The sequence below is a fragment of the Symphalangus syndactylus genome, chromosome 8 (genome assembly GCF_028878055.3).
Source record: "Symphalangus syndactylus isolate Jambi chromosome 8, NHGRI_mSymSyn1-v2.1_pri, whole genome shotgun sequence".
In the NCBI taxonomy this organism is placed as follows: domain Eukaryota; kingdom Metazoa; phylum Chordata; class Mammalia; order Primates; family Hylobatidae; genus Symphalangus; species Symphalangus syndactylus.
In genome coordinates this window covers 46,996,836-47,014,552 of record NC_072430.2, presented here as the reverse complement: position 1 = coordinate 47,014,552, position 17,717 = coordinate 46,996,836, and the positions used below count along the sequence as shown (strand labels likewise).

At 44.4% G+C, this 17,717-nt stretch overlaps 1 protein-coding gene across 8 annotated transcripts in view; it reads left to right on the top strand.

The window, feature by feature from the left end:
• SMOC1 (SPARC related modular calcium binding 1) overlaps window positions 1-17,717 on the top strand; it is a 162,160-nt gene that overhangs the window by 109,861 nt on the left and 34,582 nt on the right. For 4 of the 8 annotated variants that reach the window (XM_055288993.2, XM_055288996.2, XM_055288994.2 and 1 more), the window contains exons 6-7: window positions 6,060-6,149; window positions 8,083-8,163. In XM_055288993.2, the coding sequence (XP_055144968.1) occupies window positions 6,060-6,149; window positions 8,083-8,163 (171 nt within the window). The remainder of the gene's footprint in view (window positions 1-6,059; window positions 6,150-8,082; window positions 8,164-17,717) is intronic. The other 4 variants (XM_055288995.2, XM_055288999.2, XM_055288997.2 and 1 more) reach the window with 1 other exon arrangement.

Sequence of the window (17,717 nt, the reverse complement as noted above, 5' to 3'; positions counted from 1 at the left end):
ATAGTTTTAGGCTGATGGTGGTGGTGGTTACCCGAGTCTACACATGGATAAAATTGCAGACAATGATACACACAAATGAGTGCATTTAAAACTGGCAGAATCTGAATAAGGTCCATGGATTATATGAATATCAGTGTCCTGATTTTGATTTTGTACTAATTATGCCACCTAGATGATTAAAGGGCTTACCCATATCATGTTAACTGTAAAGCCGTTACCATTGGGGGAAACTGGGTGACGGGTACACAGGACCTCTCTGTATTATCTTTGCAACTTCCTGTGAATCTATAATCATTTCAAAATAAAAAGTTAAAAAAACATTAGCCGAGTCTTCTGTGTGAACCCAGCCCGGACCAGACTCCTCTGCTGCCAGTGCTTCCTCTTCCTCTTCTGTCCCCAGTTTGCCTTTTCCCCAGCCTTCTGTTTTTGCTCTTCTTCAGCTGGAGGATGTGAGAACTGCCTGCAAAAAGGCAGCTTTCAGCTTGTTTTCACTTCTTTTGGGAGGGAACATGCAGGTAGGTATACGGAATATAAAACACTGACCTCCTGCTTTGGAAAGAACCTGACATGCCCGACCACTTCTGCTCCTACAGATCGGAATCAGGACAGTTCACCATCCATTTCTGAGCCTCTCTGGTCATGGCACATGCATCTCAGGAAATGTTGAGGTGGCCTAGCATTCCATCCTCCTCCGGGTCTGATTCAGGGCAGGCTCTTAAGGGACTTTTGCAAACAGACACTGTTGTCTCCTTGCGATGCCCAGAATGAGTTGTCTCCACTTCCATATTGAGCCTCAGAATCACATGTGGAGGGGGATGGTGGCTCTGGCATAAATGTGGTCCCTTCAAAGCAAGAACCTTCCAGCACTTCTACCAGGCTGAAGTTTATCCCCATGTCTTTTTCAAAGATGGACAATGGCAGCCTGAAAGAATATGAGGGAGGGTCATCAGTGATGGACATGGTTTGGGGAGAGCCCAAGAATTGAAGGGGACTTGGGATTGTTGAGAGACCTTCCACATCTCAGGATGGGGGAAATGGTTTCTTTTTTCCTCATTCTCCAAGGCTTCTCAGTCTCAGAGACCCCAAAAGATGCCATTAATACAGATTCCTCCTCTGGCCCCTTTGAGACATTTGCTTTTGAAGGACCTGGAAGAGAAAGCTCTTTGTATGTGGCCAGAATAAACTCATTGTACACCCAAACAATTAACTCCTCAATGGACTTGCCAGCCCCTTGAAAGGCCTGGCCCTGCGTCCCTGGACCTCTTGGCTCTATTCAGTCCCTTAAGCACACCAATGTTTTTGGGTTTTTGTTTTGTTTTGTTTGTTATTCTGAAAAGTCTTTCCCTGAGAATAGTCCGAGCGGATCAACATTGTCCTCAGCCCGGCATTTATCTCTCCTCGCCAGCGAATGTCAATCAGGAATCAAAAAGCCAAACAGAGGAGGCTTTGAACGGTGTCATCGGGGGTCGAAGTGACTTCCAGCTGTCAGTGCGTGGGCCAGGCCTTCTCACAGGGCAAGGAATTGTGCTGTCACACAAACCCACTGTCTGTATAGGCTCGCAGAGCCCATGCGGGGGCTGCAACTTTCTGGGGCTGCACCTGCAAGGACAAGGCGTGACTGGGGGTTGGGGAATCTCCAGAGGCCAAATGCCAGGGCTCTGGGACCAGGCAGTTTCCAAAGCTGCTTGCTGCCTCTGGGACCTTGATCAAATCACTTACTTGCATCGTTACTCAATTCTCTTTTTATCTGCCTGGTTTCTCCCTCCACCCTGGCTCGTGGTGAGAATAGAGATGAGGAAAGCTACCTGCCAGGAACTGAGTGTTGCAAAGTGTGGTAATACTATTATTACCATTGCTCTTGACATCCTCCTTGAGAATTCTTTCAGTTTGCCTTATTTGTTGTTTGTTTTCATGTTTCCAAATTTGCCTTTTTTCTTCTTCCCTGTAAGAAAAAGGATAATCTTTGAATTGGCTTTTTTTTTTTTTTCAGTGTTTATCCTCTTCCTTTTAATCTGGAAGATTATTATAGTATTAAAGAGAAACACTCTCTGAGGTCCAAAAGAATCACGAAGAATATGCACCAAACATCATCACATGCATACACAGATTCGGATATATTTTTCTTTAAAACAGTGGAAGAGTCTTCCCCCAAATTAAGGACCACTCAAATAATCTAGCTGCTGCTGCCTCATGATTTATTTGTGATGATTTGGGCACACCTCCCTTTTTGTTTTAACAGCTTTATTGAAGTATAGTTTACATGTCATAAAATTCACTCATTGTAAATACACAACCCAATGAATTTAATAAATTCATAGTGTCGTACAATTGTCACCAGAGAACATCTCCATCACCCCAAAAAGCAACCTTGAACCCATTCACAGGTATTTTCTACTCCTACTTGTAGCCCTAGGCACCCCCAGATCTGTTTTCTGTGTCTATAGATTTAGCCTTACTAGACATTTCATATAAATGGAATCATACAACATGTGATATTTACATCTGGATTTTTATACTTAGCATAATGTCTTTGAGATTCTTCATCTATATTGTCACATGTATTATTCATTCCTTTTAATTGCTGAATAGTATTCTATCATATTTATTCACCGGTTGACAGACATTTGGATTGTTATCAGTTTGAAGCTTTAATGAATAATGCTGCAGTGAATATTTCTATACATGTCTTTGTGTGGTCATGTTTTTATTCTCCTAGATGGATTCTAGGAGTGGAATTTTGGGGTTAAAAGTTGATGTTTAGCTTTTTAAAGAGACTGTCAAACTGTTTTCCAAAGTGGATGCCCAGTTGTACATTCTCACCAGCAATGAACAAGGGTTCCATTTCCTCCACATCCTTACCAACACTTAATATTGTCTATGTTTTTATTTTAGCCATTGTAGTGGCTGTTTAGAAGTATCTTGTTGTGGTTTTAATTTGTACCTTCCTAATGATTAATGATGTTGGGTATCTTTTCATGTATGTATTAGCCATCTGTATCTCTTTGGTGAAATGTGTGTTAAAATATGTTGTCCATATTTAAATAAGGTTGCTTGTTATTGAGTTGTAAGGTTTACCTTATTTTCAATTTAAAAACTTTGATAGGATTTTAATTTTTTAAACCCAATTTTAAAAGTAAGCAGTTGAATAATATGGTTTGCACTCATGGAATTATAGATGCCCTTTAGTAGGCCTTTAATGTGTTTTACACCTACACAAAAAAGTGTCCCGAGATTTTGTAGGCAGATATCCTTCAATTTTAGAAGAGGATATTGCTCTCCAGAGAAGTAAAAGGAGGGGGCTCAACTTATCCAGAATAAACTTATTAGATGTGAAGGGGGAATTGGAGTGTGACTCCCCATGAGACTGGGAGGCAGGAGCACATATAGAAACCTTGTTCTCTCCCCAGGGCCCAGTGTGGGGCCTGGTGTTGCTCCAGGGCTTGCCTGGAAGCAGAACTGATGTAGACCTTGGACCTAGGCCTTGGACTTGTGTTTGGTAGATGAGGTGCTCTTATTTGCTGGGTCAGAAGCCAGGAGCCCAGGTGCCCGGAGATGATGGTTAGAGGGTGCTGTTCGCTTTGGCTTGGCTTCCCAGCCTTTGAGCATGCTGGATTTCACAGGTGGTTCCTGGCAGCAGGGCATCTTGTCTTTTCTCACTTCATAAAGATTTCCATTTAGGACCTCCCCGTGGCAGAGCAGCTGTATCTCTTCACCCTCAGTGACCCTACCCTGCAGGAAGATTCCTTCCCTGTACGTGGCTTTATGCCTCATGGGCTTCTCTGACTACATCTGGGAAATCTGTGGAAGTCCTTGACCTGCAAAAGGGCAAAGCTTTCCCAGAAAACCTTTTTGCCCTCCTTGAGTGTAGACCTTCTTTGCTGATGGCTGGGCCAGATGGGCAGTCCAAGATTTTCATCTGGATGATGGGAGAAATAAACAGAATGTTTTCAGTTATCTTGCTCCAGAGAAGAGATACAGCTCTTGTAATATGGGAGGATTTTAATACCTACATTGAATATTAAAATATTACATAAGCAATATGCACTTGAGTTCTCACTATCATCCCTCCTGGAATGTTTGATTTTTCACTTTCCCTTTGTTAGCCTGTAAGACTCCTAAAATGAAGCTACCCCGTGTGGAAGGGCTGAGCACACTGTGCTGGACTATTTAGACTGTGAACTCTGTATCCGGCAGGCACAACCAAATGTTCATTGCAGCTGCCAAAAGACTCAATTCAGTGGCTCATTCAGTTCAATGGAAAGAGGTGTTAATAGAGTCAGGGGAAGTGATGCTATTAAAAAAATGACATTGTGTGGCTCTGTTCTGTGTTTATTCTCCCTCAATGACTTCCAGATCAAACTCACACAGTTTGGCATCAAAAGATGCCTGTTTTGGACTCCAGTTTGAGGCAAATAATATATCCAGCATAGATACTCTTCTCTTCCTGCTACATCTCATTTCTTGGGATGATTGTCAGATAATTCAGGATCACTTTGGCTTCTGCAAGAGTTGGGTCTTGGTGTCAGTACATGAGAATAATAGCAGGGTCAGGTGTCACCCGACTGTCAGCTCAGCTGCTGGCCTCAGCCTCTAGCAAGGGTTAGAGTCTCCATAGCTCTTGAATCTTAAGCTCCCAAGGGTGAGATGTTGATGCAAAAAAGAGATCAGGACTCTGTATTCTCTCTCCCTCCCCCAGTAAGATGCAGGAAAGTCGGCCAAAGTTACTGAGAGCTCCAAATGGTAAAGGGTTGTTATTATTGATGACCTGACTGGCGTCACAGAGACTATCTGAGAACTTGCAATCTGCATAAATAGTTAATGCTCAGAGAATATAGTGTTCCATCCTAAAAGACCTCTAAGGGATCTTGAGAAGAGATGGATGGTGTAATCATCAAACCACCTGAGACAACAGTGCTCTCCTTCCCTCCCCCTGTGGAGAGAAATCTCTTAAACTATATAGCCTTAAGAGGCACAAAGATACCCTCTCCCAGCCTTCTCTAAGGGGGTAAAATTATTTCTTAGGGGATGAAAAACACTTACTCATTTTACATATGAAGCACAAATATATATACAGTTTCTTTGCATTATTAAAATTTCATTAGGGACATGATTAGGAAAAAATTACCTAAAAATGCTCCTTAGACGAGTGATAATGGAAAAAAGGTTGAGAAATACTGCTTTAAGCTAAGGTTTTTGGGGCCCTGGTGAAAGAACTCAGAGTCCTGGAAGGTAAATAAACAAAGTCTGCACTAACTCCCGCCCTGCAGAGGTTCTTGCTGTGCAGAGAGGACCTGCCAACACTATTAGAATGATAAGCATTAGGACTTTGTTACTGGGAGCTCCCTGCTCCAATCATCTATGTTAGAAATTTCAAAGCAAGTCTAGGGTGATTTCTGCAAAGTCCCATGTCCTCTCCCACTTTGCTTGCCCTCCCTCTTATTGGGAATTGGGGTGTTTGCTATTTCCCGGTTAGAAGCATTCTAATGATTCCTGATTCTCTTCAGTTCCGTGTGCTGGAGAGAGAATGGTTCTTCCTGCCTTCTTATCTGTTTTAGGTGAGAGTAGAGAAACAGCAAGGAGATTGGAAGGGAACAGCACACAGGTCTCTTGTTTTCCTTGAACTCTTTAATCAGGGCCACTGAGCTGGTAGCTTTAGGGCAGGAAAGGAGCTGGGGACACCATAATTTGATGCCGTAAGGATTGCCAACCTTATCCTAACATGCCTGGCCATAACTCAGGGCTGAGGGGGAGATACTGCCTCCCAGTTTTCCTGCGGGAACAAGGGCCAGCAGAGTCATACTGGTATCCTCAGATTTGTGAGAAATGGTCCCCCAAAGCCATGAAGCTTTAGCTCCTTTCGTCCATGCCTTGGGATGGTGAACACACACCTGGATTCGTTTCGTTGTTTTGTCTCTCTATGGTTCTCTTTTCCTTCTTGCCCTTTTCTTCTTTTGTTTCTTTTTCTTTGTTCTCTTCACTGGGACTTGGCCGGGCCTTGTACAAACCCCAACCATTCAACAGTGCTGGAGAGTAGATAGTATTTACCTCAATAATGGTAGTCTCCTTTCGATTCTTTTTAACCCTCAATTCAGATGACGGGTCTAAGCCGACGCCCACGATGGAGACCCAGCCGGTGTTCGATGGAGATGGTAAGCTCTTGCATTACTTCTGATGTTCATTCTCCCACTCATTTTCAGGTTTGGGAAAAGTCTTAACGTTGGATGTTTGTTTAAGTTTTATTATTATTATTTTCTTTTTTAATTTTAATTTTTCCCTGTGTAAGCTGGGTTGTTTTAACCTTTTTAAAAAATGCAAATCCTCCCAGGAACTGGTACACTCTCCACTTCTGGAAGGGCCCTCTGTTCTCTCAGGCTTCCTGCCTGTCTCCTGGTGTCCAACAATAACACAGGCTGGACAGACCCTTGGAGCTGCCAAGAGCCAGGAATCACAGCTGAGAAAGATAGTCAGGCCGCAGTGTCCCTTCAGTAAATTAATTGGCACTTACAAGTGTCCACTCTGTGCCTGGCACTGTGTGAGCCCCTCTGGGGGATGAAAAGGAGGTTCGGAGATGTAAGCCTTTGCTCTCAAGACAGCTGCACTCTTAGAGTGCTCTATGTGTTAAATTACGTGGTCTCCGTTCTTATTGTCATAGGCATTTATGGAAGAAAGAGATCACCATGGTCTGAGAAAAGCTTTTGTGAAGAGCCAGGACTTGAGCTGGCTCTTGAAAGTGGAGGGGAGGAGTCTGGGTGTTGCAGGCAGGGTGCTGGCATGGACAAGAGGGGAATGAGGTAGGGATGGGATACGGTGAGGAAAGTCGCAGGAAGGAGATTGGCCAGTGGGACTGGTTTGTGTAGGTTGTAGAGACGTTGAGAGTTGAGGCGGGACATTTTGGAGAGGAGAAATTCTAGGTCAAGAGAAATTGTGGCTGGTGGCAAAAGAGAGGCTGGAAGTCTCTGGAGGCATAGAGAGAGGATAGGAGTGCGGGGTGCAGAAGGTTCAAGTTGGAGGTGCTCAGGGCCTGTACTCTTCAGTGTACTGTACTGAGTACTCCATATTCCGCTGATGAGGAACTGGAAGTTTGGCAGAGTGAAGTCTCTAAAATATGACAATAAGGTTGGGATTTTAGTGCAATATGTAGCAAACTTTGAGTAGCTCCTAGCTAAGCGTATCCAGCCCTGGATCATGAGACTGGGCAGAGTGACAGAAGAATAAAAAGAAATCATGCCACGGGTTAACACTGTGGCTATGGATGTCCCTAGCACAAGCCGAGCTCTGAGGAGGATTGAAATGTGCAATATCCTTTGCAATCAGCTCACTTATGGGAAGGTTTGTATGTTCATGTCTAAAAGTTTAGGTGTAGATGTCTCTGTGATCCACAAAGGTCCTGGATCATTGACAAGTCTGGGACCCTGGGGGGTCAGGTGAGGGATGAAGACTGTCTCATCTTGGGAGACCTCCCCAATACCCTCATTGAAGGTCACTCCACAGTATGCTCAGGGTCACTTTAGGATTCCCGCCTGTCCACTGGGTGAACAAATCCTGGAGAGGCTGGAGGCACCCTGGCACTCTCTGGATGGAGGAATTCAGCCTCTGCGCATGAGAAGCCATTAGAAAGGGGATTGAAACACACATGAGACACACTCCTTTCTTTCCCATCCGGAGCAATCTTGGCTCAGCTGTTTCCCCTAGAATGGTCTCTGTGGTTTGTTTGGCGTTCGTTTGTTGATTTATCCCCTTTAAATCTTCTCCCAGGGAAGCAGCTGAGAGGGACTTGGCTTGGCCCATGTTCCTTACCTCCTGGGATAATATTTTTATTCCTGGATGGAGTGCTCAGCGCCTCTGCATTCTGACCACTCTGCTTCCCAGCACAGGATGCCCCGATCAGCTCTTATGAGCTGTTGGGGAGAGGAGCTTCCGTTGTGAGGAAGGGAGGGGAACTGGGAGGAGTGGATGTGGGAGAGAGCTGAAGCCTCAATGCCTCAGACTTTGAAAAATGACTATTAAGAAGTCTGAGGTTACACTTCCACTCACATAGTCTCTTTGCCCAGACTTTTTCTCTCTCCTTTTCCTCACCCCTAGAAATCACAGCTCCAACTCTATGGATTAAACACTTGGTGATCAAGGACTCCAAACTGAACAACACCAATATAAGAAATTCAGGTAAATAACCTTCCTTGGATTATATATGTACCTAGTCCATCCTTCTTTGCCCCGTGGTTCTGTGACTACTTATTGTGTGGGTTTGGAAAAGTCATTTAATCTGTCTGGTTGTCAATTTCTATAGCTATAAAATAAAGAGATTGGATGAGTTAATCCCTTCCAACTTTAATTTTCTTCAATTATCATCTCAGGGATCATCTTTCTTAGGTCGTTGATCCTCTTAACAATTTTTTTTGACTGTATATTGTAATATTTTGATTAACTTTCCATATGCCATGCAGAAGAATTTGAAAGAAGAATGACTGGACATATAGAAGTTGGACTTCAAACCTGGAGGGAGTTGATTCTGTGTGTTTTGAAGGCTCTAAATAGCTGCTTACAGTCATGTCTTTTCTGGTCTGATCTTTTGGTAGGGGGTCTTGTGAGTGGTCAAGTTTGAACACTGGCTGAACCCTCTGTAGAAAGGTGATAATTTTTGAAGGGTGATCATATTTGTAGGATTTTTTTGTAGACTCTATTTAATATCAATAAAGACCAGAGTCAGTAAAGTCTATTTACTATCAATAAAGACTAAATGTTCATCAACAGGAGAATGTGTTCACAAGCGAAATCTGTATCTCTATCAAGGAGGATCATCTTTTCAACCGAAGACTTCATTATGTGAAATACCACTCTGCATAATTTATGCCTGGTTGTTGAATTTAGCCATATCTTCTTTTCCTTATAGGTGGCAAGACTATGAACAAAAGATATATGACTTTGAACCAGCAGGCAGAATTTTACATGACCATCAATTAATGAGTGTCCTGTCACTGGTCCCCTTCAAGTTGACCTGTTCACCAGCTCTGTCCTAATGGTGGCGATGTGGCATTAGAATGCAAGGAATTATATAGGCCAGGAGGTGAATTCACATGCCATCAGTTGAGTTCCTCTGTGACTTGGGCTGGTCATTGCCTTTTCATGTGTCTGTTCACGGATAAAAGTTGGAGATACGGGATGGCGGAGTGAAAGGAGACTATGAACTCCCTTGGGTCAGTCTTTGACAGAATAGTGCAGTGGTTAAAGCACAGGGTTTGGAATTAGTGAAACCTGGGTTCACATTGTAGCTCCAACACTTAGTGACCCCAGTCAAGTCACATAATTCCTTTGAGCCTCAATTCTCATTCGTAAAATGGGAATCACAATCTCTCCCTCAAAGGACTATGGTTAAAAGTTAACTAAGATAATGTCTATATGGCACTCAACTGATGCCTGGCTAACTGATAAATTGTAAGTACATGTATTTATTATTATCATTATTATTGGTATGAATAATGGGAATAGTAATGATGGTGCTTATTTTGAAAATTCTTCAATCACAAAGAATTTATGGATTGTCACCTTAAGCAAAGGCATCTATTAGGCTTCTTCTTAGGACCACCTCTAGTCCCCTTTCCCTGTTAGGCAAATATAAATCAAATAGAAGTGGTTTGGGTGCCTGTAGTACCTGGTGCTGGAAGTAACATTTGCAACTGGTCTCCTAGTCCCTGAGGCCCTGGAAGGTCTGCAAGACCCCCATGAGTTAATTCTCATTCTGTGACCAAGTGGAAGATATGAAGGTGAGCTCTCTGAATTACAATACACAGCACTTTTTTGCCTGAAACACTCACTTGGCCCGTAACAATTGCTTCCTTGAATTTCTTTTTTCACTTACCCATGCATTTGATTGCTTTGGGGAACGATGGAGGAGAAAAGATCATCATCATCAGTAAAATTAGAATAGCACTGTCATAATAGCTACTTTGTATCAGGTGCTGTGGAACTTTACATTTGCCATCTCACTTGAGCTTCACCATAACCCTATGAGATAGCTATTGTTCTTGTCTCCATCTTGCAGATGAAGAGTCAGAGACTGAGACAGAGGAAGTAACTTGTTCTGAGTCATAGCTAGGGAGTGGTTGGGCTGGAGAAAACTAGTTATCCTTGGGAATAGAATGCCTGTCTTCTTGGGCTGTATTCTCTGTGTGTAGTAAAGTGGTGAGGTCAAAGTCAGTTGATAATCTTTGCTTCCGCTGAAGTTCTTCTGCTTTCATTCCTACTCTCCAATTAGATGAGAATAGGGTCATGTTGAGAAATGGATTCTGGGCAGGTCCCTCCACCTTCCTTTTGTTGGGGTGGCCTGGCCACCTTTGTTTTTCTCTGGCTGACCCCAGTTATATCTGTAAGGTTAGTGTATATGACAGGATAGTTGGGAGCGAACTAACAGTTCTCTGGGAGAAACTGAGAGCAGGGCTAACTGTTAGAGGTTGATAACTTAGGGATCTCCTGCTCAACTGGGACTTTTTCCATCGTGATCAACTGGTAATATTGACTGAATGCCTATCAATGTCTTTGACATAATTATGTATAAAATATATGGTGCCACAAAGGCCTATAACAGGGGTTGTAAAATGGTCACTTGCTTGTTTTTGAAAATAAAGTTGGGTTGGATCACAGCCACAGCCATATATTTGTATAGCGTCTGTGACCATTTTCATCTAAATAGTAGAGTGGAATAGTTGTGACAGACCCTGTATGGCCTGCAAAGCCTAAAATATTTATTATCTGACCCTTTACAGAAAAGCTTTCTGGCGTCTGGCATATATGATTGAAATAGAAGCATTTGGATGGGAGTGTGTGTATGGGGATGTCTTACTTAAGTTTTCTGGCCCCTCTCATAGACCAGGCAGGAGGATGCTTCCTGACACGCCCAGGTAAGCCTTCATCAGCACAGGAGCTCTGAGGCAGCTCACAAGGCTCTTCACCATCTCACACAAACCTTTTCTAAGTTTTAATGTCTGGTTCTGGTGCATGCTCCTACAAACGGGTTGCCAAAAAAGCATCCTGAGGTTTGGCTCTCTTAGGCAGGGGGTAGGGAATCTTTTGGATGTAGCAGAGATAAACCACGTAATGGCAAAAGCATGGGCTTTGGTGTCAGACAAACCTATAACCTGGTTTCCAATGCTAGCTTCCCACTGAGAGGCTTGGTGAGCTTGGGAAAGTTAATTAACTTCCCTGAGTCTTGATTTCCTTATCTGTAAAACAAAGTTTTAGTGCCTTGCAGGATTTCTTTGTGAGGACTCAAGAGCATCTGTGTAATGCCTGGCACATAGTAGGTACACCCTAAATGATTTTTTAAACCCAACAAAACACTGGTGAGTCTTGGTGGAACATCTTTATGTCTTCTGCTAGCCACTTGTTACATGTTATATTTGGTTTAATGAGAAGTCAGATATACCTTAATGATAACTTATGTCTGGATATTTGGCTCTGGTAGGGACTGGAGCCTCTTGGCCAAACACCTGAGACAATTTTTCATTAGAGTTTGATGGATGATCCTGGGTTCAGGTGTGCTTCAGCCTGCATCCCCAGGGAGGTTGCCATGGGACTCCGTGAAGCCCATTGGGGTGAGAGCTCTTCTTCTCAGCTGTCTCTCAGAGGCAAAAAGGCTATCCCAGTTTCTTTTACACCACATACATCCTTTTTTCACACTCAGACCCTGTGACGCCAGGTTTGTTTTCTGGCCTGGGGACTGTTGATGTTGGAAAGGTTCCACTGGGCAGCTGAAGTTTTGCAATAACATGACACATATGCCTACAGACTCTCCTAGTCTCCTTCTCTGCTCCTGGAAGTTTTGGCCCTTGTTTTTAAGGCTTTGTCATGTGTTCACTATAGTCAGTGTCGCCTTTTGAGTACTTTGCAGGTTCAGCATTGACAGATTTGCTTCTTTGCTCTTCTCTTCAGTTCTGGCCTCCATTGAACCTCTCCTCCATTGCATCTCCAGTGCACCAGGAATTCCTTTTGCATTCAGGAAGACAATGTACCTGGCCAGCTAATACCCTAGAACTTGAGAACAGCATCTTCCCATAGATGAGTGTTGGATGGAGCCTCTGTTCTGCTTTTATAAGGAAATATGAACTCTTGCTAAGTTTTTTTTTTTTTTTTTTTTTTTTTTGAATCAGGGGTTGGCTACCAAGGCATTTCTTAATATACCTAGTGTTTAAAATATTTTTTAACCATCTACATGTTACAGATGATAAAGATATGAAATAAGTGACAAGAATTAGGTTTCTTCTAATTCTTCACCTCATCTTCTCATGTTTCTAATTTGACTATGTGCAGGCACTTTCCTATGGCTCTGATTTACGTCTTTGTTTCTATATGGCGAACTTCTACCCTTTCTCCTCTGGGCAAGTATAATCTCTCAGGAAATATGTTCATGCAGCTCTTCTCTGTGCAGCAGAGTAATGCTCCCAAGGCCCCACCACTCATTTCCTTCTGCCCTGGGGGCTTGACTCTGTGGCCTCAAGTGGAGTGGAGTGGTGTGACTTCCCTCTTTGTTTTGTCATCTCTTTCTTTCCTTTGTCCCTGTTTTTTTCCAGTTAACTTCTTCCATGATCTGATCAAGGACCTCAAGGAGGCCCTAGACCCTGGCCCTGTGAGTTAAATCTGAAAGGGCCATGCCTTTCCTCCCTTGCCTCTTAGACCCACAGCACTTTCTTCTCTACATCATTGAATGGAGCAGCTCATGGTGACTCTGCTCCCTGGAGATACAGCCATCAGCACAGACACAAGGTGGAAATGCATTTCTTTTAAGTTTTACCATGAAAGCGACACCCTGGCCTCCTCGTGCATGACTGTGACTGTGTTTGCTCACGTCACCTTACCTGTCACAGGTAAGCTGTTCACAGTATCAGAGTGCTGCTCTTCTAGGCCTGCTTCAGGCCACTTGGCCACGTCTTGGATTGCTCCTTCCTCACCCAGGAAGTTCCTGCTGGGATAGCTGCTATGACTGGGACTTGGGGTCACTGAGGCAACTGCACCTCCGGGCTGGATTCCCCCACCCCCCAAGCCAGCACTCTTGGCCCGCCTAGAAACCACCGGCTGATGTAATGACTTGAGGCCTGGAAAAATAAACAGCTCGCGGGGGAAACCAGCGGTAGCCATCGTAAGCAAATACCCCATGGCCACCTGGAATCTCGCACATGACGTGATTGGGAGGAAGAATGAGTAATCCACTAATGTTAGCAGCCGAGGATGGGTCTGGGCTTGTGTGCATTTAAAATATCTATATAAAAACACACCCTGGATATTTATTTCCATAACTGGCCTTCTGGATGTCTGCCCATCTCTCTGATGCAGGTGCCTTGGTCAATCATGGCCAGTAGAATTGAGCTGGGGATGGGGGATGGGTGGTCATCCCTATGGCTTTCTCCATGGCAACAAAGGCCTTGTTCTTTCTTAAAATTTCCCTTTGCGGAGAGAAGCAATAAACACACTTGGAGGCCCCAGGGAGCCTAGCCGCACAGTCCATTTTTACCTTGTTTTAAAATTAGCTTTCCTGGTCGCCTTGCTCCTTTGCCCCACATTGTCTGCTTGGAACACAAAGGTGTGGGAGGGTGGAGGGATGTGCTGCAGGACCCAGCACTGGGATGACGTGCTGCACCAGCAAGGGTTCTGTTTCTGTTTCTGGAGGTGAGTGTGTCTGCTTTTTAATGTTTGGTAGCAAAACTACGTGCTCTGGTATTTTCCTTTTGGCCTCTGCTGCTAAGACTGAAATTAAAGATCTTGCCCAGGTATTGTCATTGGCTCATTCCAATTTTCTGGAAGTCAACTACAGTCTCTGCTTAGATCTGAGGGTCCTTGTTCTGTGTTTATTTGTAAAGTGGCTTTGGAAGTAGTTGGGGTCTACATCTCATAAACACACTCACACAGGCAACACTTATGTTTTGGGGAGTAAAGAGTGAAGTTATGATACTTTATTTTGATAAATTTAAATAGCTTTTCCATCTTCCACCTTTGTCTGTGCCTTCTCCTCCCTTTCTGTCTAAATTTTTATTTGCTAGAACTTGCTCTTAAAAGTACAGAGACTGCCAGTTTAAGGCCAATGAAAGTACAGACTGTCAGGTTAAAGCCAATGAAGTTACTGAGAAAAATTAGAAAAAAGGCAGCTTGCTATTTCTCAGTACTTTTCATTGCAAAAATACTGTGAGGTATTTCATATTCTTTTTGGTGGAAGGGTCATATCTGCTCACTTAATGCCATGAGTCAATAGAGATGGGAACTTTTCTAAAATCTGAGCAGATGCGAGTCAGTGATGCCTTGGGGGAAAAGTTAAAAAGAAAAATGCCTCCATACTATATTGGGACAATCTATCCTGGATGAAATATCCTCTGTAGAATTTCGATCTTGTTCTTCCCTACCCTGTAGGAACTCAGTCTCTGCGTGGGAAGGAAGCGGTCACCACTTCAGACCATGGTGAGCCATGCATGACCATTTTGGGTTACACAGAGAGAAACTATTTAGACAGGCTGGTTGGTTTGTAATTTTCCCTTACACCTCCTCACCCATGACACTTCATCCCAGCAGCATGCCCTACTTATAGTGCCAACTGTAAACATCCCTGTGAGGAGGTGGCCTCGGCCAACGTCAGGGATATGGGGTGGATGGTGTTACTTTTGTGCTGAAGATGGGATCTCCGAGACGTAGCAGGTTAGGTGTGGCTCACAGGCCACATAGCAGGGCTGTGGAAAGAGGTATGAGGTACGAGGGAGAACCTGAGAGCACCGAGCAGCCTTCCCCTTAACCCAGCCCCTTCCTGGTGCTCTGAGTTCCATTGGGACTTGGGAAGCTAAGTTTGGATCTGGCCCCTGAGTCATGGGGAAGTGCACTTGATTTTGTTTAATTGTAAGACTGTGGGCTGTTGGAGTGAGAAGGGCCTGAGAGTCATCTAGCATTGCCGCTTAATTTTAAATGAGAAAACAGGAGCCCAGACTTGCTAAGGGCCTTGTCCAAGGTCATAGATCCATCAAGAACTATCATGTGCTAAGGCCTCTGTTTGCCGCTGAGGGTTCAAAGGATGAAATACAAGGAACATTTAAGGCAGGAGCTGACCATTGGGCAGTGGTGCACCAAAGGGATGGGGGGCAATGGTGTGGTCCCTACCAGTGGGGAGGAGTATTTTATCACTGACATTGTTTTGAATTGCTGGCATAGTGATTATAAAAAGCAGATAAACTCTTAGCTATATGTGCATATTTTTTTTAGTTTACCTACAGACCTAACATCCCTTTATTGCCTGCCTCTGGAGCATACTGCTCCATTCCCCTGCCCTTGGTCAGCTACTGGAGTCCTGTTGAGGAGACTGGTCATTCACAGGGATAGGGCAGGAAGACCATGTTTGCTCCACACTGCTACCTTAGACAAGCTAATAGGAATAGTAGCTACCATTTAGCAACTTACTATGCCACCAGGTTTAATGTTTTTCACATATGATTGCATTTAATCTTCACAATGACCCTATGAGGCATGTGCAAGAGTTACCTTACTTTTACACGTAAGGAACCTGAACTGGCCAAGGTCACATAGCGAACAAGGGGTAGAGCCTGAATCATTGACTACAAAGCCCATGCTCTTGACTGCCTATACTGCCTCTATTCCAACTGTTGCTGACTTCAGAACCTTCTAACATGCTGGACCCTTGGATAGGAGTATGCAGGAGGAGTGATAGGCACTTACTACTGCTTTTAGCCTTGCCAAGGAAGCCCTAGTATTCCCTCTTCCCCTACCTCTAGTTCCCTCTGACTGCCCTGAGTTCTCTCTGGCAGTTGAGCTTTTAGACCAAATGCACATCTCCATCTGGGCTGGAGCTGGAGACAGTTCTTCTCTTGGCCAGTGAGTTAATCAGAAGGGTGCTCCCTCCAGGGAGTTCTCCCGGGTCCCTTTGTAGGTTACAATTGAGGGATGATGTTGGATTTTTGCTTTCTTTTGCTGCCTATTCTGTGGGGGAAAGGGCTTTTTAGCTTAAAGGGATGAAAAACCCATGCCAACAGAAGTGTGACTTTAATTTGTGCAAATTCTGTTTCTATTCTCCCCATACCCTCCCTCTACCTGATACAAACCCAAGCACAATTTCAGCGGCTGACTTTGTTCTGTTTGCCAGCGACGTTTGCTTTTTCCTTGCCCTGGTAGGGCCTTTCCTTTTCTGGGCCAGTTGTCTGCCCTCTATTTGGAAAGGCGCCCTGAGCAATGGTTCTGTGGGCTCTCCCCCTCCTCAGGGGCTCCCAGAGCCCCTGCATAACTCTGAGTCACATAGATGTTGAGAAATTGGGAATTGGGAATTGGCGATGGCCAAGTGGCACTGAGTGGTGTGCGTGATGGAAAGCCATGGTAGCAGGGCAGGGTTGGCCCAGCAAATGGTGCTTGGAAAAATGATCCTCTGGGGGCCACTTAGCCCCTCCTGTGAAAAAGTGCAAAGTCCACAAGTAAGAAAAATAACCTGTTCACATAGTTGGCTTGAAATCATAGGTGCTAAAACCCCATGTGGCTAAATAAACAGCAAGGGCCTGCTCAGTGATGTCCCATAAATCATGGAGTCCAGCAACCCTTCCCCGGGGTACCACATCTCGTCCCTGTGCTAACCCTTCTGAAACAGCAAAGTCAGTTCCTTACAACCTGGTCCTATCTTTCTCTCTTTTACTCCCGCAGTGCCTTCCTCTGCCAAATTCTCAGCCACCCGACAGTTCTGGAACGCTCCAGACATCACACTCTCACATGCTCGCACGCTGACCTAGAGAATCCTGAGGCTGGGACCATGTGGTTTCTTATGCCTCTGGAATTTCATGTTGTAATTTAGAAAGGTTGTTTTCAACACACAGTTTGATATTTTGGGTTATCTTTCAGCATTTCATTCATTTTTGATAAGAGACTAGGTGGGTGTGAAGTATTTGAAGGGGTTTCAGGGTCACTGTAGGTGACACAATGCTAATTTTTTCTTTAATATTCTTGGCTCAGTGGGGCAACTCCTTTTGCAATGAAACCTAAGTAAGTGCCTCTCATTTTTCAGTCTGGGTAACATTTTAATTGATTTTTCCCCTAAGAAAATCCAGTGCTTGATGGTCTGAGGATTGAGTGTAGCATTTCCCAGGGTGTGTCAAAGGGATAGTTATTCTTTTTGCAGCCTCTGTGGTCTCATCCCTGCGGTTTATTCAACAGTGGGCAGCCCCATCTCTGAAGTGTCAGACTAGAATTCTGTGAGAGGGGTGACATAATGGGGACTCAAACAATAGAAGGGTTCTTGGACCAAGTACCCTTTATGAATCTTGTACATCAGAGATTCCATGGCTCTCCTATGGCCACCAGAGATGGGTGTGGTGAAGGCTAAGGAAGGATGTGCAGAGTTCTAGTTTCCAGGAACTTGCATCCAGTGAAGTCAGGGTACCGAGGACAAGGGGCCCACGAGGGCAGATCCTCCACCGCGGCCACACTGCTTCTAGCCTTGTTCTGGGCGGGGCCTCAGGGAAAGCTTCAGGGATGGAGGATGGCCTAGAATGAGGGTAGGCAAAGATCTCATGGCTTATTCTTTCTGCTTGCTACATCTTAGAGGATTTTTCTGGCCTCTCCAGCACCTGACATGATGCCAGCACCCGACATGATGCCCGCACCCAGTACATATACAACCAGTAACATCCTGGGTGAGAACCTGGGTCTACAAGGTCCCAGTCCTTTTTTGTGTCCTTTTCCTGGGCCCTAATCTC